The 25,061-nt window shown below is 46.4% G+C and overlaps 1 protein-coding gene across 4 annotated transcripts in view; it reads right to left on the bottom strand.

The window, feature by feature from the left end:
* The window catches only part of GREB1 (growth regulating estrogen receptor binding 1), a 932,876-nt gene that overhangs the window by 769,175 nt on the left and 138,640 nt on the right, over positions 1 to 25,061 (bottom strand). For all 4 annotated transcript variants that reach the window (XM_069235945.1, XM_069235948.1, XM_069235946.1 and 1 more), the window contains exon 3: positions 23,902 to 24,018. In XM_069235945.1, the coding sequence (XP_069092046.1) occupies positions 23,902 to 24,018 (117 nt within the window). The remainder of the gene's footprint in view (positions 1 to 23,901; positions 24,019 to 25,061) is intronic.

The following is a 25,061-nucleotide window of genomic DNA, read 5'->3' as shown; positions in this document are numbered from 1 at the left end:
TGGTCCCTCTTCCCACTGAAAAGGGTTCGGAGAATGTGCTGCCTGTGCGTACTCTACCTGTGGGGTTAGTGTATAATAATCTGGTCCAGCGAGTAAAACCTTCTCCCAGTCCCAGCTTCAACATAACTTGTTCTAGGTAGTCCCATCTTAAGCTGTCAAATGCTTTTTCTATGTCTATTGATATTATTGCTGCTTGTAGAGTGGTAGGGGGTACAGAATGGAGTACTGTGATCAAGCGCCTGATATTTTGCACTGTATTGCGCTGTGGGATGAATCCCGACTGGCCTTGGTGAATTAGGGAGGACATAAGGGGTAAGAGTCTATTAGCTAGGATTCGACTTAATATTTTATCGTCTAGATTCAACATGGATAGCGGATGGTAGGACCGGACCTCTGTGGGGGATTTCTCTGGTTTTAATAGTGGGATCATTATGGCCTCGTTGGTCGATTGGGGTAATCTGTTATTATGCCATGCTTCTACATATAGTGTGCAGAGTCCAGGAGCTAGTATATCCTGGTATTGTAAGTAAAACTCTGTGGATAGTCCATCTGCTCCCGGCACTTTACCCTTTGCCATGCCCTGAATTGCTGTCTTGATTTCAGTTATTGTTATAGGGCCCGCTAAAGACATGCTCTCGTTGTTTCCTATTTTAGGGAGGGCAAGTACTTCCAATTCCTCAACTTGGGAATTACTGATAATGTTAGTGGGGGCTGCGTATAGGGAAGAATAATATTCATAGAAGCAGGAGTTTATTTCCTTTTGGGTAAGTACTCTGTCACTTGGGACTCTCTCAATTTCGACTATGGTTGTTTGTTGTTTCGAGGGTTTGACTAGCCATGCCAGAAGGGCGCCTGCTTTGTCACCCTCAGCGTGTTGTCTGCAAATGTATTGTTTATAGTCGAAACGAGACAGTCTTATGTTCTCCTCGGTTATTTTAGCTTTTGCTTCATTCATAAGGGGGGTCAGCTCCGGGTGAGCGGGTAGCCTACATTCAATATTTCTCAGGGAATCTTCAAGTTTTTTGAGCTCTGATTCAATGGATCTGCAGACTCCCACACCTTCTCCAATACAGTTGCCTCGGATTACTATTTTAAAGGCTTCCCACTATATTGCTTCGGAGGAAGCCGTTCCTGAGTTTAACTTGAAATAATCTACAATACTAGTGTGTAGTGCGAGTTTAAAGGCCTCGTCCTCTAGTACCTCTGTTCCAAGTCACCAAGTAGGGATTGATGCGCACTCTCTATTCCAAGCTAATGAGACCACCAGGGGATTATGATCTGATATAGTGCGCCCGAGATATTCGGCTGTTGCTACAGTGGTTAGTAGTTCTGGGGATATTAGTATTGTGTCTAGTCTTACATGTAGATCATGTATTGACGTATAGAAAGAATATTCTCTATTGTGCGGGTTAAGGTCCCTTCAACAGTCTCCTAATTGCCAGTGTTGTTGCCATTCTGTGAATGCTTTAGTAGCTTTTAGTGTTTGTGTTTGTGAAAGGGGTGGGTGTGATCTGTCCATGTTAATATCAGCTATACAATTAAAGTCCCCTCCTATCATTTTCTGGCTCGTGAGATACGGACATAGTTCCCGGGAAAGTCTATCAAAGAATTTCTTTGGATCATAATTCGGGGCATATAGGCCCCCTGGTGTTATTTCTCTTCCATCTAGCCTTCCCATAACCACAACATACCTCCCTTCTTTATCAATGATTGTGTGTAGAGCTTGGAATGGGACACCAGGGCGGACCCAGATCAGAACTCCCCTTGCAAATGCTGAGTAATTAGTTGCGTATGTTTGGCCTCTCCATCTTTTCTTGAGTGCCCTTACTTCCTGTTCCAGTAGATGGGTTTCTTGCAGTATGGGTATGTGTGCCCCTCTGCGTTTAAGGAAGTTATATATTTTATACCTTTTGGATAGATTATTTAACCCCCTGACATTCCAGGTCAACACTTTGTATCTTGAGGCCATAGTATCTTTTTTACTGGTTTTTGGTTGCTATAGGGGAAGAGTCTCAGGGACTTTCCTCTGTTACGATTACCTTTCAGGTATCTATTTCGAGTTCTGTTTAACATACTTAGAACTAGTGCACGATATCACCCTAAAACTACTTTAACAAACTGATATCCCAACTCCCACTCCCCAGGACCAGTAACTAAAATTCTTCCCGTCCAAACCTTTAACATTTCTACTGTAAAGACAGGGCCCGGCCGCATCATGCTCAGTTCTGTGAAGCGTCTACTTTGTCCAAGATTTTACTTATCCAGATGGGGAAAAGGTTGCCCTGGGTCCATAGTCAAAAGCCATTAACTTTATTATGGTACTTACGAACGGGTTAGATTTCGTCCATTCGGATCATATAATTTCTTCCGAGGTTCCAGGAGTTATTTTGGGTAAGCTAGTAGTAGTGTCTCGTGAGGAAATGGACGAGACCCCGCAACTGGTGTCAAAATCCGAGAGGCTACCTGATGTCCGGGGTCGATGGCCCATCCCCCCACTCAGGGCCACGGCCGCATCTACGGCGTCCCGCATCTGCCGAAGGGACTGGTGCTTTGGTGGGGCCGCTTCCGTTATTCGCCTCAAAGATCTGCTGCGTTGTTTCCTCATCTTTGGAGATGAACTGGGGGGGGCCGCGGAGGTCAAGCCCCACGATTCCAGCCACTCCTCCACCTGTTGAGGTAACAAAAGAAAGTATGTTTTCCCGTCATGTTCTATTCTGAGTTTAGCAGGGAAGAGCATTGCGTACTTTATTCTGTTTTCCCGCAGGGTGCGTTTATGTTCGTAGGAAGAGGCCCTTTGCGTCTGGGTTTCTTTGGTGAAGTCTGGAAATATCATGACCCGCTGATTATTGCACAAGGTTTCCCCAAGTTGCCAAGATTGTGAGAGTATATAGGCCCTCATTCTGACCTTGGCGGTCTTTTCGCAAGACCGCCGAGTTACCGCCGCGGTGAAGACCGCCGACCGCGGCGGTATGCCGCTGTGCGCATTCTGACCGCTGGGAGCGTTCCGCCGGAAAACCGCCAGCAGCCACACTGGCGGTCGGCGGGAAAGTGGAGACTGGTCAACCTCCACCGCCACGCCAGCAGAACACCGCCCACAGAATTACGACCCACATTTCTGTGTGGCGGTCTTCTGTTGGCGGTCTTCTGTTGGCGGTCACCTCCCCATGGCTCCCGTCGCCTCCCGGAGGACCAACGCACAAGGTAAGTTGACCGTCCGTGAGGGGAGGGGGTGGGGGGGTGTTGTGTGATGTGGGCGTGCATGGGGGTGTGCGTGTGAGTGTGTAGAGGGGGTGTGTGAGTGCGTGTATGCGGGCGGGGGGTGCTGCTGTGTCTATGGGTAATGTGTGCTGTTCGGCAGGTGCGCATGTCTGCATGTATGTGTGCGGGTATGTGTCCCCGTTGTGTATGTGTGTGTAGGGGGTGTGTATATGTGCATGTTGGGGGTGTGTGCATGTCGCGGTGCATGTATGTGCATGTCGGGGTGGGGGTGGGGAGGGGGTTCGTACCACCTCTGGGGGGTGGCAGGGGGGTGGAGGGTGTGGGGGGAGGACTCGGGTGGGTAGTGGGGGGTGGGGGAGACCCCTATCAGTGCCAGGGAAGGAATTCCCTGGCCCCGATAGTGCTTACCGCCATGGTTCGCACGGCGGTTCCCGCCCGCAAGAAACCGCGGCGGTAGGCAGGGTCATAATACCCTTGGCGGTCTTGGGACGACCGCCGGGCCGGAGTGCGCAAACTCCAGCCCCGCGGTCATGACCGCCGTGGCGGTCGGAGTGGAGAAGTGGCGGTCGGTCGCGGCGGGGACCGCCGCGGTCAGAATGCCATTTTTAATACCGCCGGTCTGTTCGCGGTCCGACCGCCGTCTCTCCGCCGACCGCCAGGGTCAGAATGAGGGCCATAGTCTCTATCTTTGTAATGTAGTAGTTTCGCTATGTCAGGACGAGGTCTTGCTCCCGGAGGGGGTCTCCTACTGGGTATCCTATGGGCTCTTTCTATTGCAAAGTAAGCTGATAGACCCTCTGAATCTATCGTGTTCCTGATCCAAGTTTCCAGGAAGGATTCCATATTATCTGCTGAGGATTCTGCGCCCTCCGGGACTCCGCGCACTCGATTTTCAGCATCTTCTGCTCTAGTTTCTAATGTTTTAATTCGAGAAGTGATTTGCGCCATATCTTTGGTTGCTGCTTGTTGAGTTAGAGAAACCGTGGTGAGAGACTTTTCGTTTGTTCCTACTCTTTCCTTCAGCTTTTGGTGGTCATCTCGAAGCAGTGAGAGGTCAGATGATAGATTGTCAATTTTTTGTTCGAGTGCTTCACGTGACTCCTTAATGGCTAGGAGGATTGTGTCCAGCGTTGTTTCCTGTTGTGACCGACTCTCTAAGTTTGCAGGGTTAATAGATTGATTAAACGTGGGCTCCACTTGTTTCTGGTCTTCGCGTTTTTGGGTTTTCCCCATGTCTGACCTAGAGCTGTGATTAGATGGGCAGTCGAAGCGGGGAGGGGGTCCCAGTCAATGGAGCCCACTCGGTTAGACTCTCTAGTCTTATCCGGGATCTCACCTCCTCCTCTAGATGTGGATCGGGGGTGACGGGCGGGACACCTCCCCTCCCCCGCTTTATGTTCCCTACTTTCAGGTAATGATTGTATGAGCCTCTCAGTTCTTAGGGGACCAAGGGAGGTGGCCGCGCTCAGAGTTCCATTCCGCCCCCCGGCCGCCGAGACAGAGGTATTTCCGCTCTCTGGATGAAGCCCCAAGCGCCGTTCGCGACCCGGAGGCAACAAGTGTAACCCGGTCAAGGGCCCACCAGTAATCTCCAAATCCCCAAGAGACGCGGTCAGTTCTCGGGCCCGCTCGGGGATCTCTGTTATTTTATATTCCTATATTTTGTTTTGTCCTCATCGCAGTGTGGGGCATCACTAAAGCTGGCCGGCCCCATCCCAGTCCAGCGTAGGTGTAGGTGCAGGGGCACTTCCCCCCCGGTCCACCGCTCACAGGCCGTCGGGACCCCCCAGGACCAAGCCAGAAGGGGGGAAGCCCGGGCCGGGGGCACCACCGATCTCCCGCTATGCCCCTCGGCCCCCGGCACCGCCAAGGACTCGCACCGTTTTCTCCGCCTCAGCGTCTCTTAGCCGATCAAAAACAATCTTCGGCTGTGCCCAAGGGCCACGGCCCCGCGGGCGCTCCCTCGATCTTGCCACTCACGCCGGTGAGTTCCGGGTCTTTCCTCTCCACCCAGGTGGGGCCACAGGTCTCTTCCCACAGGAGTCCCCCACTCAACCAGTCCCCTCGGAAGTCTGGTCAAGCCAGGTGGATTCCCCGGCAACTCGCATCAGTTTTGATGTGTCACGGGTCTTTTACTCCACGGCTTCTCTTTTCCTCCCTCGATCGGCAGCTCCGGAGGATACGGTCGCCATTTTGTTTCGGTCCGGTCTCCGGAGAAGTTCACTTTTTGCCAAGTTTGCCAGGGTGGAAGCTCAAAATAAACGGCTTCCCCAGGTGCTGTCCGCTTATTAAAGTAGGTGCCTACGGTCATTTTCCACCTCGGGGTGCATTGCAGGATATTAATGACGGCCGGGCCCCGTTCGCCACCCCAGAGCCCCGCGTTACGCTTGCAGCCTCATCGGCTGCCGGCCACGCCCCCCAACACTCCGGATCTTCTTCTTCGAAGATTTCTTGTTCCTCTTCATCCTGTGATTCTGGGGTCGTTGGGGGCTCTAGATCTTCTTAGTCCTTGGCCCTTTGTGTCTGCTCCATCACATGTTTTGGGTAAATTCTGTAGTATCAAACTCTTTCTTCTTTTGCAGGTGCACGGCCAGTTCAGCTTCGAGGCACCTCTTCCTCCTTTTGATCTCGGTCGAGCGTTCTTCGGCATTGAGTATAGGTGTCGATATTATCTTCGATGTCGAGGCTTCTGGCATCTGTGTCTCAATCAACCCTTTTTTTACCCTCTCTCAACTTCGGTCGTCTTCCGAAACCGTTGGCTTCTTAGAAGTTGGTCTGCCTGCAGTGTCCTTGTTGTGGGACCCGAGGGGCTCTTGTGGCATTTTGCTTACCTTTGGTTGGCAAGATTTTCACTGCCAGGGCAGATTTTTCTGATTTTCAGTCTGTTGTTCGAGACTCACCCCCAATCTGTTTCTTCAGAGTTACCTGCAACCATCTCTCCTTCTGTTTTTGTTGTTCTTTTTCAAAATTGATGATTCTTATTTCGGTGTCTGAGCCCTCTCCTTCAGCGATGTTGTCTTCCTCCTAGATTGACAACCTCAGGTCTCTCCGTGATGGTGTCTCCTTCTACCCTTGAATGGTGTAGTGTGCTTGCCTCTGTTTGCTTCTTGCATTTCAGGTCTTCGGTTTGAAGTCTGCACAAGCATCTCAGTTGCCATTTAATGGCATAGCGTGCTTGCCTCTGTTTGCTCTCGCTTTTAAGGTCTTCGGTTTGAAGTCAGCACAGGCCTCACAGTTGTCACTTCTGTGGTCTAACGGAAGGCAAAGGTTGCACACTTGGTGTTTATCTTTATGTGCAAACTAGTGACGGGACTTTGCATAGGTCTCACAGTTGTCACTTCTGTGGTCTATCAGAAGACAAAGGTTGCACACCTGGTAGTTATCTTTTTGTGCAAACTGGTGATGGCACTTTGGCAGAATTTCTCTAGTGGGTTAGCTTCTTCCTCGACAAACTTTCAAGCAAACCTTCCTTTCAGTGGTTGGAGAAGCTTCAGCAATGCTCCCTGACCCAACAGTGGATAAAAAGAATCTGAAAATGGCTACCATGCGTGAACGATTTCGGGAGGGACATATGATGTAAGGAGAGGCTGGATTAGGCACAAAAAAGTTGGGGCAGTCCACCCCAAAAAAAAGAAAGAGAAAGGACTAACACAATGGAGAATTCTGGATGGAGGAATAATGCACAGCGTGTGAATCCAGAAAATATTTATGCTGCAAAACAAGTACTTTTACTGACATCCTGGCCCTGTTATGTATAGAGTATACCCGAGTACAATATTTTTGTGATTATTCCTGTGTGAACTGGTTCGCTTGATTGAGACATGGCATAGTCCCTGTTGAACTGTTTTGCAGCAAAGAACACTGCCGTTCGACATCCCTTCTTTAGATTTGGTTCTAACTGGTCATTGCAGATGGCTTCTCATGAACCTTGACTCAACTGGCAAGTTGTTTTTGATAACTGCTGTAAGGAGCTTGGTTGACCAGTCCATCGAGTAGGGATATAGAAGGTTCTCTGTAAAAATAGCGTTTGAAGATGGAGAAAAGGAAAGCAGCAAAGAGCCTGCAAGTTGCGTGAAAGAATAAGAAATCTGCAAAATATGCTACTGAGAATCGTATGCTTGAGGTAATCGATGACCTCATTGAGGAGGTTGAATCAACTACTGACAAAATCACTGAAGGGATTTCTATTGGCTCTAAACCAGTTCCCAAGGTCCTTAGTATTTTTTTAAAAACCAAAGCAAATATCTGATTATTGACAAGGGGGAATTACATAGATTACATCTTCACATCAAAGGGTAAGTGGCTTTCCAAGTCCTATGAATAAGGGGCCTATTGCCCATACGGATCACTCACAGTGTGACACCGCACCATCTCCTTCTAGTAACGTGCTACAGGAGCACAATCTCCAAGTTATATCCACCCCAAAAAAGTACCTCCCAATAGTTTTGCACTCTTATTGGCTGATGAACCATATGATGTTATATCTGTGAATAATATGTCTACTGACATAATAGGCAAAGCAGATGACCACCACAGTTAAGTTCAATGGTAATTGTTAGACTTTGCATCCTTGGCGTGGTCTACCCTAACATTTGCCTCTGTTTCCCAGGTTGTTGATGTGTACTGGACTATGTTTTTGCGGTTTTTGTTACTCTGGGCACTTTTCCACTGCTATCCAGTGCTAACGTGCAAGAGCTCTTGTATAAAATGTGTATGTAACTGTCTTTCCATGATTGGCATATTTTATTTACTGGTAAGTCCCTAGTACAGTGCACTAGAGATGCCTAGGGCCTGTAAATCAAATGCTACTAGTGGGCATGCAACATTAGTAGCCCTGTAAACATGGCTCAGACCAGCCACTGCAGTGTCTGTGTGTTCAGTTTTAAACTGCCAATTCGACTTCGCAAAGTGTACCTGTAAGGAAATGCCTCCTTGGCATGGTTGCCCCCTGACTTTTTGCCTTTGCTGATGCTATGTTTACAATTGAAAGTGTGCTGAGGCCTGCTAACCAGGCCCCAGCCCCAGTGTTCTTTCCCTAACCTGTACTTTTGTATCCACAATTGGCAGACCCTGGCATCCAGATAAGTCCCTTGTAACTGGTACTTCTAGTACCAAGGGCCCTGATGCCAGGGAAGGTCTCTAAGGGCTGCAGCATGTCGTATGCCACCCTGGAGACCTCTCACTCAGCACAGACACCCTGCTTGCCAGCTTGTGTGTGCTAGTGAGAACAAAACGAGTAAGTCGACATGGCACTCCCCTCAGGGTGCCATGCCAGCCCCTCACTGCCTATGCAAGTATAGGTCAGTCACCCCTCTAGCAGGCCTTACAGCCCTAAGGCAGGGTGCACTATACCATAGGTGAGGGTACCAGTGCATGAGCATGGTACCCCTACAGTGTCTAAACAAAACCTTAGACATTGTAAGTGCAGGGTAGCCATAAGAGTATATGGTCTGGGAGTCTGTCAAACACGAACTCCACAGCACCATAATGGCTACACTGAAAACTGGGAAGTTTGGTATCAAACTTCTCAGCACAATAAATGCACACTGATGCCAGTGTACATTTTATTGCAAAATACACCCCAGAGGGTTCCTTAGAGGTGCCCCCTGAAACTTAACCGACTGTCTGTGTAGGCTGACTAGTTCCAGCAGCCTGCCACACTAGAGACATGTTGCTGGCCCCATGGGGAGAGTGCCTTTGTCACTCTGAGGCCAGTAACAAAGCCTGCACTGGGTGGAGATGCTAACACCTCCCCCAGGCAGGAGCTGTAACACCTGGCGGTGAGCCTCAAAGGCTCACCCCTTTGTCACAGCCCAGCAGGGCACTCCAGCTTAGTGGAGTTGCCCGCCCCCTCCGGCCACGGCCCCCACTTTTGGCGGCAAGGCTGAAGGGAACAAAGAAAGCAACAAGGAGGAGTCACTGGCCAGTCAGGACAGCCCCTAAGGTGTCCTGAGCTGAAGTGACTCTAACTTTTAGAAATCCTCCATCTTGCAGATGGAGGATCCCCCCAATAGGGTTAGGATTGTGACCCCCTCCCCTTGGGAGGAGGCACAAAGAGGGTGTACCCACCCTCAGGGCTAGTAGCCATTGGCTACTAACCCCCCAGACCTAAACACGCCCTTAAATTTAGTATTTAAGGGCTACCCTGAACCCTAGAAAATTAGATTCCTGCAAACTACAAGAAGAAGGACTGCCTAGCTGAAAACCCCTGCAGAGGAAGACCAGAAGACGACAACTGCCTTGGCTCCAGAAACTCACCGGCCTGTCTCCTGCCTTCCAAAGAACTCTGCTCCAGCGACGCCTTCCAAGGGACCAGCGACCTCTGAATCCTCTGAGGACTGCCCTGCTTCGAAAAAGACAAGAAACTCCCGAGGACAGCGGACCTGCTCCAAAAAGACTGCAACTTTGTTTCAAGGAGCAGCTTTAAAGACCCTGCAATCTCCCCGCAAGAAGCGTGAGACTTGCAACACTGCACCCGGCGACCCCGACTCGGCTGGTGGAGAACCAACACCTCAGGGAGGACCCCCGGACTACTCTCCGACTGTGAGTACCAAAACCTGTCCCCCCTGAGCCCCCACAGCGCCGCCTGCAGAGGGAATCCCGAGGCTTCCCCTGACCGCGACTCTCTGAAACCTAAGTCCCGACGCCTGGAAAAGACCCTGCACCCGCAGCCCCCAGGACCTGAAGGACCGGACTTTCACTGGAGAAGTGGCCCCCAGGAGTCCCTCTCCCTTGCCCAAGTGGAGGTTTCCCCGAGGAAGCCCCCCCTTGCCTGCCTGCAGCGCTGAAGAGATCCGTTGATCTCTCATAGACTAACATTGCAAACCCGACGCTTGTTTCTACACTGCACCCGGCCGCCCCCGCGCTGCTGAGGGTGAAATTTCTGTGTGGGCTTGTGTCCCCCCCGGTGCCCTACAAAACCCCCCTGGTCTGCCCTCCGAAGACGCAGGTACTTACCTGCAAGCAGACCGGAACCGGGGCACCCCCTTCTCTCCAATCTAGCCTATGCGTTTTGGGCACCACTTTGAACTCTGCACCTAACCGGCCCTGAGCTGCTGGTGTGGTGACTTTGGGGTTGCTCTGAACCCCCAACGGTGGGCTACCTTGGACCAAGAACTGAACCCTGTAAGTGTCTTACTTACCTGGTAAAACTAACAAAAACTTACCTCCCCCAGGAACTGTGAAAATTGCACTGTGTCCACTTTTAAAGTAGCTATTTGTCAATAACTTGAAAAGTATACATGCAATTGAAATAATTCAAAGTTCCTAATGTACTTACCTGCAATACCTTTCGAACAAGATATTACATGTTAAATTTGAACCTGTGGTTCTTAAAATAAACTAAGAAAAGATATTTTTCTATAACAAAACCTATTGGCTGGATTTGTCTCTGAGTGTGTGTACCTCATTTATTGTCTATGTGTATGTACAACAAATGCTTAACACTACTCCTTGGATAAGCCTACTGCTCGACCACACTACCACAAAATAGAGCATTAGTATTATCTCTTTTTACCACTATTTTACCTCTAAGGGGAACCCTTGGACTCTGTGCATGCTATTCCTTACTTTGAAATAGCACATACAGAGCCAACTTCCTACAGTACCCACTTGCCAGGCCTTAACCTTCCCTTTTCCTACATGTAAGACACCCCTAAGGTAGGCCCTAGGTAGCCCCATGGGCAGGGTGCAGTGTATGTTTAAGGTAAGACATACAGTAATGTGTTTTATATGTCCTGATAGTGAATTACTGCCAAATTCGTTTTTCACTGTTGCAAGGCCTGTCCCTCTCATAGGTTAACATTGGGGCTGCCTATTAAAATGATTAAAGCATAGATTCCCTTTGGGAGCAGATAGACGTGGAGTTTGGGGTCTCTGAGCTTACAATTTAAAAATACATCTTTTAGTAAACTTGTTTTTAAGATTATGTGTTTCTCGAGACCTGGCTGTTCGAGCAGTAGCTGAAATACCTCCCCCTACTATCCTCGTTCTGCCCCCTCCCCTCCTCAGAGCCTTGAGACCCTCACGGGTGAGTAGTGCCCTTTGCAAATTCCTGATTGATTGATTGATTATGTTTGAAAATGCCACTTTTAGAAAGTGGGCATTTTCTTGCTTAAACCATTCTGTGACTCTGCCTGTTTGTGGATTCCCTGTCTGGGTCAGTTTGATAGTTGGGCTGTTTGCACCTCTTTCTAGACAGTGACACAAAGGGAGTTGGGGTGAGCCATCTGTGCTAGGAGGGGTGGGAGGAGTGGTCACTTACACCTGAAAGGGCTGTGCCTGCCCTCACACAATGCATTCTTCAACCCTCTGGTGTGTGTCTGGGGTAGCTTGGACAGGGGGTAACCTGACAGCCAACCAAATACCCCATTTCTAACAGTAATGCTGACAAGTTAAGCATAAGCCAGTCAATAAGGTCTGAAATCAGTCACTAAAAGAATTAGTCTTGGCGCTATCCACAAAAATCAATAAACTGTTGCAAGGTGGTCCTGCCTTTATTTTAGAAAAAAAATAGACCTGTGAAGGGGAGGAGCCACCCTTTACTGGGCAACATAATGCAAGTATGTACTTTGATAGCAATGCCAATATCCACCCAGAAATAAGGAGGAAAGCAAACTTTGGTCAGGTGGGAGAAGACTGCGGCTACACAGTTATTAAATCATCTAATAGTCATAACCCTTCCAACTATTCCTCATCCTAAACCTTTCCCCAGGGAAGGAAAGCCAATATACCTATAACTAGCGAGTCTGCATAATTTTCTACAACACACGATTAAAACCTGTGTACATAGGGAAAACTGGGGAACACATTGCATCTCATTGCCTTGTATTTAATAAAAGTAGGGTGTTACCTATGGTCAATGACTCTAAATTGCCACTTAATGCAAGGGAAGATAATGACTCATTGAGGAACAAAGTGATTTTCTGCATAAGACATAGCAGCATTGCTGCTTTGTCAAAGGATCCAATCTTTTATATGGGCTATATCATTATATAGCACTGAGACTGGTCTGTGAAGAGTTAGCTGAAGGCCTGGTGACTACCCCTCCCAATGGCTCTGCAATTTAATTTTAAGTTTAACCCACCATTTACAATATACTCCAAAACTCCATCTGATGAACCTAATAAAGTTTTACATCATACCTGTAGGTGTATGTTAAGTGCAGCTTCATCAATACCCAGCTTGAGTTCAGCGATGGCTGTGGTAGACTGACATGTCGATGGCCATCTTCTAGCTGCCCATGGAGTAGTTCCTATTAACATTGGTCACATCTACGTAGTGAAGGTAATTACTCAATTTAATTTTGGGAACCTGTTAATTACCACTACAGAGAACCAAATTGCCAATGCTCCAGGGTCTCCCGGTGTGTCCTGCTTGGCTAATGATAATGTTCATCTGCATCTGCAGCATGGCCTACCGAATACCCCTGGATGTGGCTGTTATCAAGAAATGTGGCGGAATTGAGTTCTATACTTAATGATCTAGTATGCTGTGCCTTCATATAAAATTCCACATATGTGTTTTTCAAGAAACCTGGGCATAAACTCTATTGCACAGATCAGGATGCTTACTGGTTAGTATTGAAGTGAGGCCTTCAGTTGCTGTTTGCCCACCCAGTGGATTAGCCATTTGGAGTAAACATTTCTAGCTTCTAAAATCCAATCGCTTGACATAAGGTCCCCCGACATTTTAGTGCTTCTCCTGTTCTCTGCCATTGGTCCCTGTCATCGATTAATCAATGTTCATAATCACAGTTTTACCCAGAACAATGGATCTTCCACTATAACTTTAATGGATGATCATCTGGAACAGAGTAGTAGCAATTGCCGCCTTCCCTTGTCTGGTGATTTTACAGAGACCTATGAGCCCTTTAGTATAATACATGATGAAGATGAAGCATGGGGTATTCCAGCACTCGTGGCCCCTCCTCTGAAGAACTGGTCTGTCGCAGCTCTGCAGCTGGCAACACTTATCCTGACTCAAGATTACAAACCTGTAACGGGCAATCTAATTCAGATTTGCATGCTGTGCATACATTTCAGAGGGGGACAAACACTACTAAAATAATTATACTTAACCTGACCTACTTCTTTGGTCTAGTCTACATGATATGTTAGTGGTTGACAAAAACGACAGTGATCATAATGCACTTACTCTTTTAATGAACAACACCCTTACCTGGCAGCACCAACCAATATACCTGATACGCCAATTTTGCATACTAATAGGAGATGTGTGAAGTGGTCTTGAATAGAGGCAAGAAAATATATATTTGCCAATAGTTATACCACTGTTGCTGACACCCTTGAATATTGTATAAATATCCTTGCTTTAAGGATCACGATACAGAATATTCACCATATCTTGTTTAATGTGCAGAGAGATTGTTTTCTTAGGATCATGAAGTCACAGCTCTTCTAACAAAAATGGAAGAGCTCAATTTGATAGTAGCTGCAGGAAGGCAACATCAACATTGTTTTTAGTAATAAAAAGCAACATTAGGGCTGAGATAATTAAGCGCTGACACTGGCGAGATCTGGCTATCGCCCTGAAAACCAATGACACCAGGGCCCATATTTATACTTTTTGACGCAAAACTGCGCTAACGCAGTTTTGCGTCAAAAAAATTAGTGCCGGCTAACGCCATTCTGAAGCACCATGCGGGCGCCGTATTTATTGAATGACGTTAGCCGGCGTTAGCCGCCGGCGCTGTCTGGTGTGCGGTAAAAAAAACGACGTACACCAGGCAGCGCCGGCGTAGGGGGAAAATGGCATATGGGCGTCCACAAATGGTGCAAGTCAGGCTGAGGCAAAAAAATCGCCTCAACCCGATTTGCGCCATTTTTTTTCACTCCCAACCCCCATTGAAATGACTCCTGTCTTAGCAAAGACAGGAGTCATGCCCCCTTGCCCAATGGCCATGCCCAGGGGACTTCTGTCCCCTGGGCATGGTCATTGGGCATAGTGGCATGTAGGGGGGCACAAATCAGGCCCCCCATGCCACAATTTTTTTTTTTTTTAAATACTTACCTGAACTTACCTTAATGTCCCTGGGGTGGGTCCCTCCATCCTTGGGTGTCCTCCTGGGGTGGGCAAGGGTGGCAGGGGGTATCCCTGGGGGCAGGGGAGGGCACCTCTGGGCTCATTCAGTCCCTTAACGCCTGCCCTGACCCAGGCGTTAAAATCCGGCTCTAATGCGGGTTTTTTAGACCCGCCCACTCCTGGGCGTGATTTTTGCCCGGGAGTATAAATCCCACGCACATGCCTCGGAGTCGATTTTTTAGACGGGAACGCCTACCTTGCATATCATTAACGCAAGTAGGTGTCCACGCTAAAAAATGACGCTAACTCCATGGACTTTGGCGCTAGACGCATCTAACGCCAAAGTATAAATATGGAGTTAGTTTTGCGTCGAAATTGCGTTAAAAAAACGACGCAATTTCGGCGCAAACGGAGTATAAATATGCCCCCAGATCTTTCTGGCCTGTGTTTACACATGGTAATCTAAAAAACAACCAGGGATGAGGAATTTAATATCCAGCCATAGTCCTGATTTGAATACTTCTCAGATCTTTATTCTATTCCAGCTAGAAGAGACAACCTTACTGAGGATCATGATAAAAAAAAAACTTCTGGCTGTTGCTGGTCTATGGTCTCCGGTTTCCTTTATGCTAGAAGAAACATTTGCAGATATTAAGACCATGAAAGCTGGCAAATCCCTAGCTTGGATAGGAACCTCGAGGGCCTTTATCGTTCTGAGCATGCTTTCTGGGGTCCATATTTAGATGTTCTTTACAATGCAATCTTACCTGGAGATGGTATCCCTGAGACCTGGAGAGGGCCCAAGATTATTCAGATTTTTTTTTAAAGGAAGTAGATACAGTCCAGGGAACTACAGACCAATTAGCTTAATTGGCAAAATATAAAAAATATTTACAGTCAGTTATCGGCCAGAGTACATGAATGCATCAATGACTCACAAGTTTTATCACATCTCCAGGCGGGGTTTCGAATACACGCCAGCACCATTGATCATATGTTTCATTTTATCATATAGCTTTGGAAAAGTGTCTTATTGAATAGGATTTTGTTTATCTGTGGGTGCACTTGGCCAATGTGTTGTCTTTGGCACCCCAGATATTAAGAAGATAACAGACCCTCCAGCAGAGAGCCTCGTCAATCTTTGATCTACTGCACTATATTACCAGCACTTACGATATATCATGCTTAAGGGCTGTGGCAGCTCTTTATGGTCCTGAGCTTTGGAGCAATGGCAATTTAACCGATCTTCTTGGGGTAGAAAACAGATTTCTGACAGGACTTCTTAATTTACCCCAAAGTGCACCACTATGATCCTGGTACGTGTATACGTAGGGATCTGAAACTTAAGTATGTAGCAGGTATAGCAAATCTCATGTTCCTACATTATTGGGTGATATTGTGGTCCAACAAATATCTATATTCTTATAAGAAGACTTTTGAATAAATTAGAGAAACGGTTAAAATATGCAAATTAGCATGTCTTGCTCAAGTCATGTAAGTCCTCGTTCTATACGTTGGACTTCCATGAAGTAAGGGGTAACCCTGACTATATCTCCAAGGAAATAACTGCTATTGTTGGATATTGTCTGTATACTCAGGCCAGATGGTGGTTAGATTTTGAATCTGGGTTCTCTGACCAAGAAGTTCATAGATTTTTTAACAATGGTATTTGAACAGTTCCTGGACCAGATAGAGCCAACTGAGTCTATATATGGAATTTCATATTGGAATCTTATGTTAAAAGGTTTTGCAGAAAATGGTGATTATGTGCAAATTGCTCCAAAATCTGTCCCTACAGCAAGGTCCATCTTAAACTGATGCTCAATGTAGGAAAATGCCTCTCATGGCACGGTTACCCCCTAACTTTTTGCCTTTTGGTCATGCTAGTTATAATTGAAAGTGTGCTGGGACCCTGCTAACCAGGCCCCAGCACCCGTGTTATTTCCCTAAACTGTACTTTTGTCTCCACAATTGGCACAGCCATGGCACACAGATAAGTCCCTTGTAAATGGTACCCCTGGTACCAAGAGCCCTGTAGCCAGGGAAGGTCTCTAAGGGCTGCAGCATGTATTATGCCACCCTGGGGCCTCCTCACTCAGCACATGCACACTGCCTCACAGCTTGTGTGTGCTGGTGAATCAACATGGCACTCGCCTCAGAGTACCATGCCTACAACCCACTGCTCGTGGCATAGGTAAGTCACCCCTCTAGCAGGCCTTACAGCATTAAGGCAGGGTGCACTATACCACAGATGAGGGCATTGTTGCATGAACACTTTGCCCCTACAGTGTCTAAGCCAAATCTTAGACATTGTAAGTGCAGGGTGGCCATAAAGAGTATATGGTCTGGGAGTCTGTCTAAACACAAACTCCACAGTTCCATAATGGCTACACTGAATTCTGGGAAGTTTGGTATCAAACTTCTCAGCACAATAAATCCACACTGATGGCAGTGTGGGATTTATTGAAAAATACACACAGAGATTTAAGATGCCCCCTGTACACTAGTACAATTCCTAGTGTTAGGTTGACCAGTTCCTGCCAGCCTGCCACATCCAGACGGGTTTCTGGCCACATGGGGCGAGTGCTTTTGTCACTCTGTGGCCAGGAGCAAAGCCTGCACTGGGTGGAGGTGCTTCTCACCTCCACCTGCAGGAACTGTAACACCTGGCGGTGAGCCTCAAAGGCTCAAGCCTGGTGTTACAGTGCCCCAGGGCACTCCAGCTAGTGGAGATACTCACCGGTCCGGATACAGCCCCCACTTTTGGCGGAAAGTCCGGAGGAGATAATGAGAAAAACAAGGAGGAGTCACCCGCCAATCAGGACAGCCCCTAAGGTGCCCTGAGCTGAGGTTATCCCTGCCTTAAGAAATCCTCCATCTTGTTCGGGAGGATTCCCTCAGTAGGAATAGGGATGAGCCCTCCTCCCCTCAGGGAGGAGGCACAAAGAGGGTGTAGCCACCCTCCAGGGCAGTAGCCCCCAGACCTAAACACACCCCTAAATTGATTATTTAGGGGTGACCCTGAACCCAGGAAATCAGATTCCTGCAACCCGAAGAAAGAAGAAGGACTGCAGACCTGACAGTCCCGCAGAGACGACGGAGACAACAAATGACTTGTTCCCAGCCCTACCGGCCTGTCTCCAGAATCAAAGAACCTGCACAGCGACGCACCCAGCGGGGCCAGCAACCTCTGAGGACTCAGAGGACTGACCTGCACCTTAAGGACCAACAACCTCCCGTGGACAGCGGCTCTGTCCTTTAAAGAGACTCCCGCCTCACTCCGGAAGCGTGAGTCTTCACACGCTGCACCCGACGCCCCCGGCTCGAGTTCAGGAGAACCAACACTGCAAAAAGGACCCCCAGGCAACTCCAACGATCTGGACACCCTGAGTTGACTTCCCTGCACCCCCACAGCGACGCCTGCAGAGAGGATCCAGAGGCTCCCCCTGACCTGACTGCCTGGTAACAAAGGAACCCCACGCCTGGACAAAGCACTGCACCCGCAGCCCCCAGGACCGAGAGAAACCAACTATGGGTGCAGGAATGACCAGCAGGCATCCCAGTCTGTGGCTGGCCAGAGAAGACCCCCGGTGTCCTGCCTGCATCACCAGAGTGACCCCTCCCTCCATTGCTTTCAAAGCAAAACCCAACACCTACTTTGCACACTGCACCCGGCCGCCCCTGTGCCGCTGAGGGTGTATTTTGTGTGCCTGTGTGTGTCCCCACCAGTGCTCTACAAAACCCCTATGGTCTGCTCCCCGAGGACGCAGGAACTTACCTGCTAGCAGACTGGAACCGGAGCACCCCTGTTCTCCACAGGCGCCTATACTATTTGGACCCTACTTTGACCTCTGCACCTGACTGGCCCTGTGTTGCTGGTGCTGGGTTTTTGGGGTTGACTTGAACCCCCAACGGTGGGATGCCTATGCCCAGGAGATTGAACTTGTAAGTGCTTTACTTACCTGAAAAAACTAACCAATACTTACCTCCCCAGGAACTGTTGATTTTTGCAGTGTCCACTTTTAAAATAGCTTATTGTCATTTTTGCCAAAACTGTGTACATTACTGTTTTAATTCAAAGTTCCATACTTATCTGTGTGACGTACCTTACAATGTATGTACTTACCTAAATTCTGAATCTTGAGGTTCTAAAATAAATTAAGAAAATAATATTTTTCTATATAAAAACCTATTGGCCTGGAGTTACGTCTTTGAGTGTGTGTTCTCAATTATTGCCTGTTTGTGTACAAGTGCTTAACACTACCCTCTGATAAGCCTACTGCTCGACCACACTACCACAAAATAGAACATTAGTATTATCTAATTTTGCCACTATCAACCTCTAAGGGGAACCCTTGGACTCTGTGCACCCTATCTCTCACTTTGAACTAGTATGTACAGAGACAACTTCCTACACTCAATTTTTGTTATTTTTGCCCAGTGTATTATCACAGTAGAAAGAAATTGATTATCCCGCATCAACAGCAATATGGCCATAAGACAGTCAGAACATTCTGTAAGAATTATAAAATGAAACATTAATGTGCAAACTGTGTCTGGCATGTCTAAATACCTATCATCTGGTTGGTGCTTGTGCAGAGGCATAGCTCTTGTATATACAATATATTTCTACAACCTGGCCAGAAGGGAGAGCAAAAAGCTCTCTATTCTCTGTGTCTAATGTTCGAGATACTGAGAAGCAATTGCATTACTCCAACTGCGTTTTTGACTAGATCTGTTACATAGAGGCCACCGTGCCTCACAGACGCATGCAGTAACAAGTAATACTGTACAAAGCCCCCTCCATCCCTCACCATTTCCTGCTTTAGTTGACTCGGGTCCCCAAATAATTCAGATGGCCTCGTCACAACAGGGAGAGAGAGAGGGGTTAATTAATCTAGGCAAAAATACACTCAAAGTAATGCAATTACCGGTACGCGTTTTGCCACAATTAATTACAAACTGAGATGTAGCAAGCAGTGACATAGACCAGGACAACTGAATTGTAATGCAGTTTTATCTCTGTTGCCTAATCGAAGATAGTACCTTTGATCCCCAAACCTGTGCCTGGTCAAGTTCATGCATTACCCTGCAATGTCTAACAACACTAGAGGGCACAGCTTACGTCCCAGCTCCACAAATGCCAGTCAGTAATGCTCTCTGCAACTCTACAAAAGAGGTAGACATATCTCTGGTTAATCTACCTTTTATACCAGCTGGATAGGATATCCCTGCTTTCCCATATTCCAAAGCTAAAAACCCCCGTAAATGACCTCTGAATAAGACATTTTTTCATCCTGAAGATTAACCCCAAGAGGGTCTATAGACCCAAACGGCTGCACAATGAGTTGTAATGGTTGAAAGCTTCAATACTAGAGCAAACCCATCCTGCAGGAAATCCAGCACCTTAAACAACTCAACAGTCTGAGGAATTAAGTGTTTGGACCCACAACATCTTTGGAACGAACCCCAATGCCTTGCATAAGAAGACAGCATGAAAGTCCTTGCAGAAGCCTGAATAGAGGAAGCTACTGTATCCAAAACACCCTTCTCTGTCATGCCTGACTTCTCATCCTACAGGCCGTCAGCCTGATGGTTCTCAAGATCTTTCTCTGAAGACAGGGAAATGCTTGGGGAAACGGGGATACAGAAAGAAGAAACGCCTAATTAATCTTCAATGTTATGATTTAGATGGAACCAAGCAGAGCGGGCCGTGCTGGCTATCAAAATAAATATAGACCTTTCCTGCCTTAACCTGATCAGAAACCTGAGAAGAGAGAATTGTGGAAAAGCATAGTGAAATCCTTTGTGGTCAAGGGCAAGAGAGGACATCCACTGCCAAAACCTTCTCCTCCCTCAATTTTTAACAGAAGCAGGGTGTTCCTCGTAGACAGAAATATATACCTCTTTGGAAGATCCTACCTCGGACAAATCCTGGCGAATGCATGAATGCTCAGATACAGCTCCTGTGAGTACATTTCTCCCTTCTCAGTCTGTCTGCCCGGGTATTTAATTTCCACTTAGTGGAGATTGCACTCAAATCTAAGTCCCTGTCATGTGCCCATTATAATATCTGATCTGAGATCCTCAACAATGCTAGTGATCTCATGTCCCCTTGTTTGTTGAGGTATCAATAGGCTTTGTTGTTCTGATTAGAACAGCTCCGTCCATCAGATGAGGAACAAAAGCCAGCACTGCCAGCAAAATTCTTACAATTCCCTCTAGTTGGAGGACCTCAACTGTGGGACCTTCGATCAGTGGCCCTGGACCTGCTGACATCCTATCCAGATGCTAAATCCTGTTGCACTGGTATTGTGCTGCGAAGGTAACAACTGGACTCCAGTCCAGATGTATAATGAATGTATATACTATAAAAGTTCCTTCCTTCTGTCCAATGTCTTAGCAATCATTACAGTCAGCTCCTCATCAGATGGGTCCACTGAGCCAGAATGTACCTCACAGCCTTGTTCAGATGAATCATGGCCCAAGGCACTAGAAAATTGTTTGCTACTAAGGTGCCTTGCACCTGAAGCCAGACTGCCAGTTTTGGAATGTCCTGACCCATGATCTCCATCAAATGAGTATGGAGCATGTGATTCTTTTCTCTGTCAGAGAGACTGACCCTTTGCTGGTTTGAAACCTTGCACCAACAAACTTTTGGTCCTGAGCCATCATCAGCTGAGACTTCCTCATGTTCACCCAAATACCAAGATTGCTAGACAGTAGTCCAGGTAAGCTAGAATGGCAATGGCATCCTGATGCAGCACACCCACCAGAACTGCCAGACTTTCATAAACACCCTGGGTGCCTATGTTAGGCTAAAGGACATCATTCAAAATTGGAAATGTGAAGAACCCACTGCAAACAGAAGGAACTTTTCATGGCTCTGGCACATGTGGTCATGGAGATAGGCGTCTTGTAAGTGTATTGTGGAGAAGAAGTTGTTTTCTGACACCAAAGAAATAACCTGCTGAAAGGATAACATCCTGAAGTGAAGTACTACCCTGCGTACACTCCAATGACCTCCTGCACCAAAAAAGAGATGGAATAGACTCCATTCCTCATTTCTGTCAGAGGAATTACCACAGTTGCCCTATTATCCAGAAGAGCCTGAACTCTGCATTGCAAAACATTGCTTTACAATATGTTTGGGGATAGATGCGGCGATGGTACCCATGTGTAGAGGCTTTCTGATAAATTCTATAACATATCCTCTCTTAACGAAACTTGAGTACCCATTCATCCCCAATGGATTGCACCCAAACATGACAAAAATCCAGCAGACTTCCTCCGAATTGATCCCCCACAGCCAGAACTAAAGACGAGTGAGGAAAGATTCTTGCTAAATCTAGCTTGCTTACTGATGTACATGGGGCTTGTCCTGCAGACAGCTTTCTACCCTCCTGAGAAGACGTGAACAACTCCCAGGAAAGGATACAATAGTGGCTGAATGGGAGAGAGGTGTTACCTCCCTCCTGCAGGAAGGCCATACAATTCAAACCCTGGTCTGGTATTATTAATTACCACTCTAGCAACTGTTTACGGAGGGGTTAATCCTTTATCCATAAAGTATTTTTACATCTCAGCCCGCCTGTCTTTATCCATTGACTGGTTAAGGCAATAGCGCATTTGACCTTTTCTATATCTCATTATCCGACCTGATCTTCCTCTCATTTACCTCCAATGTTAGTGAATTTCTTTGCCCATCCCCTTTCTTCATAATAACTTTCTCAGAAGTAATACACAGTTCATATTGTCACACTAGGAATCCAAGTCTGGTGTTTTCCCTGTTCTCCATAGTCCCACAATATCTCTTCTTGTTACTACCAGCCCAATGTTGTATACTATTGTCCTATACTTTGACACATCATTGTCTCTCCAGATCCCCAGCCCTGTTAATTGTATCATTAACTTCACCAAGGTCACAATCATACTTAATAGGCAATCTCCTATCTTCTTCCAAAATGCCCTTATATGAGGATTTGTGGGTCAGAAAGGTTTTGTACCAGAAATGGAAACTTAGGGCCTGATTTTGAGTTTGGTGGAGAAGCTACTCCATCACAAATGTAACAGATATCTTGTCCGCCATATTACGATCTCCATATGCTATTATGTGATCGTAATACGGCAGACAGGATATCCGTCATGTTTGTGACTAAGTAACCCACTCCACCAAACTCTAAATCAGACCCTTTGTGGGGTTGATGTTAGCTGTCCAGTGTGGGCCTATATCTATGAGGCGCATGGAATGGCCTCATTGCAGTTTTATCAAAAACTACTTGTCCTGATGTTAATCCACTACACAGACTGTTCGAAGAATTGAAACAGCGACTGTCTGCTTTATCAATTGATCTAATATAAAAACACCTTTTGCATCCTGAGATGACAATTGTATTGCTAAAAATGTTTTTTGTCACTCACTTTTTTCATCAAGTGGGCTTTCTGAAAACGCCTCACGAGTATGATATTTGTACAGTAATTAACCGTACACCAGTACTTTGAGGGTAGCCCTGCCTACAAACATCCATTATACACAAAGTATGGTGAGTCTATGTGGATGTAAGGTAAGTGCTTAAATAAACACAGGAAATATATTTGTGATTATTATTAAATGTTCCAAAAGTTTTCAGTTTTTGGCTAGAAAACAATTTGGCATGACATGGTGTTAGCCACTGCTCTGATACTTCTTGGGAAAGACTATTTATTCATCGCCATTAGGAATTAATGTGGGATTAATCGATAGTTGCATTTCGTGAATACACACATTTACCACACACTTTTGCATGTAAATTGCATCTCTACTTTCTTTTGTCTAAATTGCACGTTTCCCATCAATGTTTTACATATACTTTGGGTGGTATATTCTACTTCAAGTCATTAAAACCCTTTGTAAATTAACCACTATTTTAAAACCATATTAGTTGTGTTAGCACAGCCAATATCTCCTCCATTTTGGCTATTACTTCAAACCTATTGATTTTTCCAATTCTTTTTGATGATGTTGCATAGCAAAAGGAGAAATAAAATGCTTCTTGAAAGAAAAACAGCACAATGACAAGTATGCACCACAAAGTGGCCAGTGGGCTGGGAAGGGTGGAAGAGTAGCAGTAGAAGACTGGAGGATCAACGGTGGAAGATATGATAGTAGAGGGTTTAAAAGGTTAATGTCACCTGCTGAGGTGGTGGGGGGAGAGGTGCATTTTCACTGCAAAGTGGGAGATCAACAAGAAGCTTGAGAGTGTGGGGTTTTAAAAAATAAAAATCACACAAGAGGCATATTGAAGCAATGCATGAACTAGGAACAGGAGCAATATGAAAAGTGTGGTGATGATAAGCATTTGGTGGGAGAAGAAGGAAATGGGGGAGAGATCAAGAACAAACATGCACTCAAATAGAGTGCTGAAATAAAAGTCATCCAGTTAAAAGGATGGTAAAGGATCTATAATCCAGGGGAGGGACAAACACACAAGAGGAAAGAAGGCATCAAATAAGAAGCAAATAATGGAGTGACAAGAAAGCCCACTACTGGATTAGCAATGGGATCTTCCACATCCCGCAGTAAGTTTTTGCTATGGTCTACAGCAGGCCTTTCGAGAACAGACAGCTATAAGTGTCTGCAGGTAAGACCTAAAGACTCACCATCCATGGTGCAGCAGCCTTCGGGTGGGGGATTCACTTGATAAGAGAGAGGAGGGCTGTTTGATTCTGAGCCATCATCATCATCATCTTCTTCTTCCTCATGGTCTACTCTGCTGCCTGTTAGAAAATACAAAGTTGGCTGTTATTCAATGGACATAAGCCTGTGTACAAGACACTAATGCAAGATACCAACTTCAGTGGCTGAAGTTCTCAGATCTTCAAGATGTCTTGCAATACCCTGGTTATGTACAACTGGACGTGCTTAATTGTACACAAGGTGCGACATTGCCATTCCCTGCCTTGTTCATCATTCTTCCACACTTGAACTTAGACTTATATTGAAATATTTGTGTTTTGTTTTCATTATTTCTGCAGCACAGCCCTCACATTTGAAAGCAAAGTTCTTAGAATGAATGAAAACAAATCATATACAATTAAACATGCAACAACAAATTCAATAAATATATATAGAACAAAAATACAAAACAAGAACTAAGCCATAAGGAAATATAGGTTGTCTCATTTCAAGAAACTTTGTATTCTATTAACCCTGGAACCATTGGCAAAAAGCTAAGTATCCTGGAAGGAAAAGTGCAGGAGCGTGCAGACAAAAAAACAATAATCTAAAATCCAAGAATACCCAACGAATATTAAACAAAACTGGTGTAGTATGGCCACATTTCGGGGACCTGCTTACTAAACCTGCAGCACAGTGAAAAATCACCTTTATTGGAGCAAAAGAAGAAGGAGAAAGGCAAATGATTACAGCATCTTCACCTAGAGATGCCGAGTGCCTGGCTAGGAGAATACAAATCAGTGCTGTGCATTTATTTTTCTTAAACTGACCATTTGTAAAGGGTCATGAGATCTCGGAGCGATGCATATATAGCAAGAGTAATCTGTATTTTGGTCCAGAAAGGTTCTGCCCCACCCGATGCCCGACTCCAGAATTCTATAGCTCCCATGTTACCAGCACCAGAACCTCCTAACTCACAGTCTTCTGTAGCCATTGACCAGGAAGCCATTCCTGTGCAGTTTTGATGAACAGACGCGCAACCAGGACTAGATAATTTCAGGAGGTCTTTATCCCTAATTTTCATACCTCAATCACAGTCAGAAAGTGTGACCTCTGGTAAAAGAGAGGCTTCTTCAAGACGGGG

Source organism: Pleurodeles waltl, chromosome 5, assembly GCF_031143425.1.
Source record: "Pleurodeles waltl isolate 20211129_DDA chromosome 5, aPleWal1.hap1.20221129, whole genome shotgun sequence".
NCBI classification, from domain to species: Eukaryota; Metazoa; Chordata; class Amphibia; order Caudata; family Salamandridae; genus Pleurodeles; species Pleurodeles waltl.
Note: the sequence above shows the minus strand (reverse complement) of the source record. Positions and strands in the feature narration are given on the sequence as shown.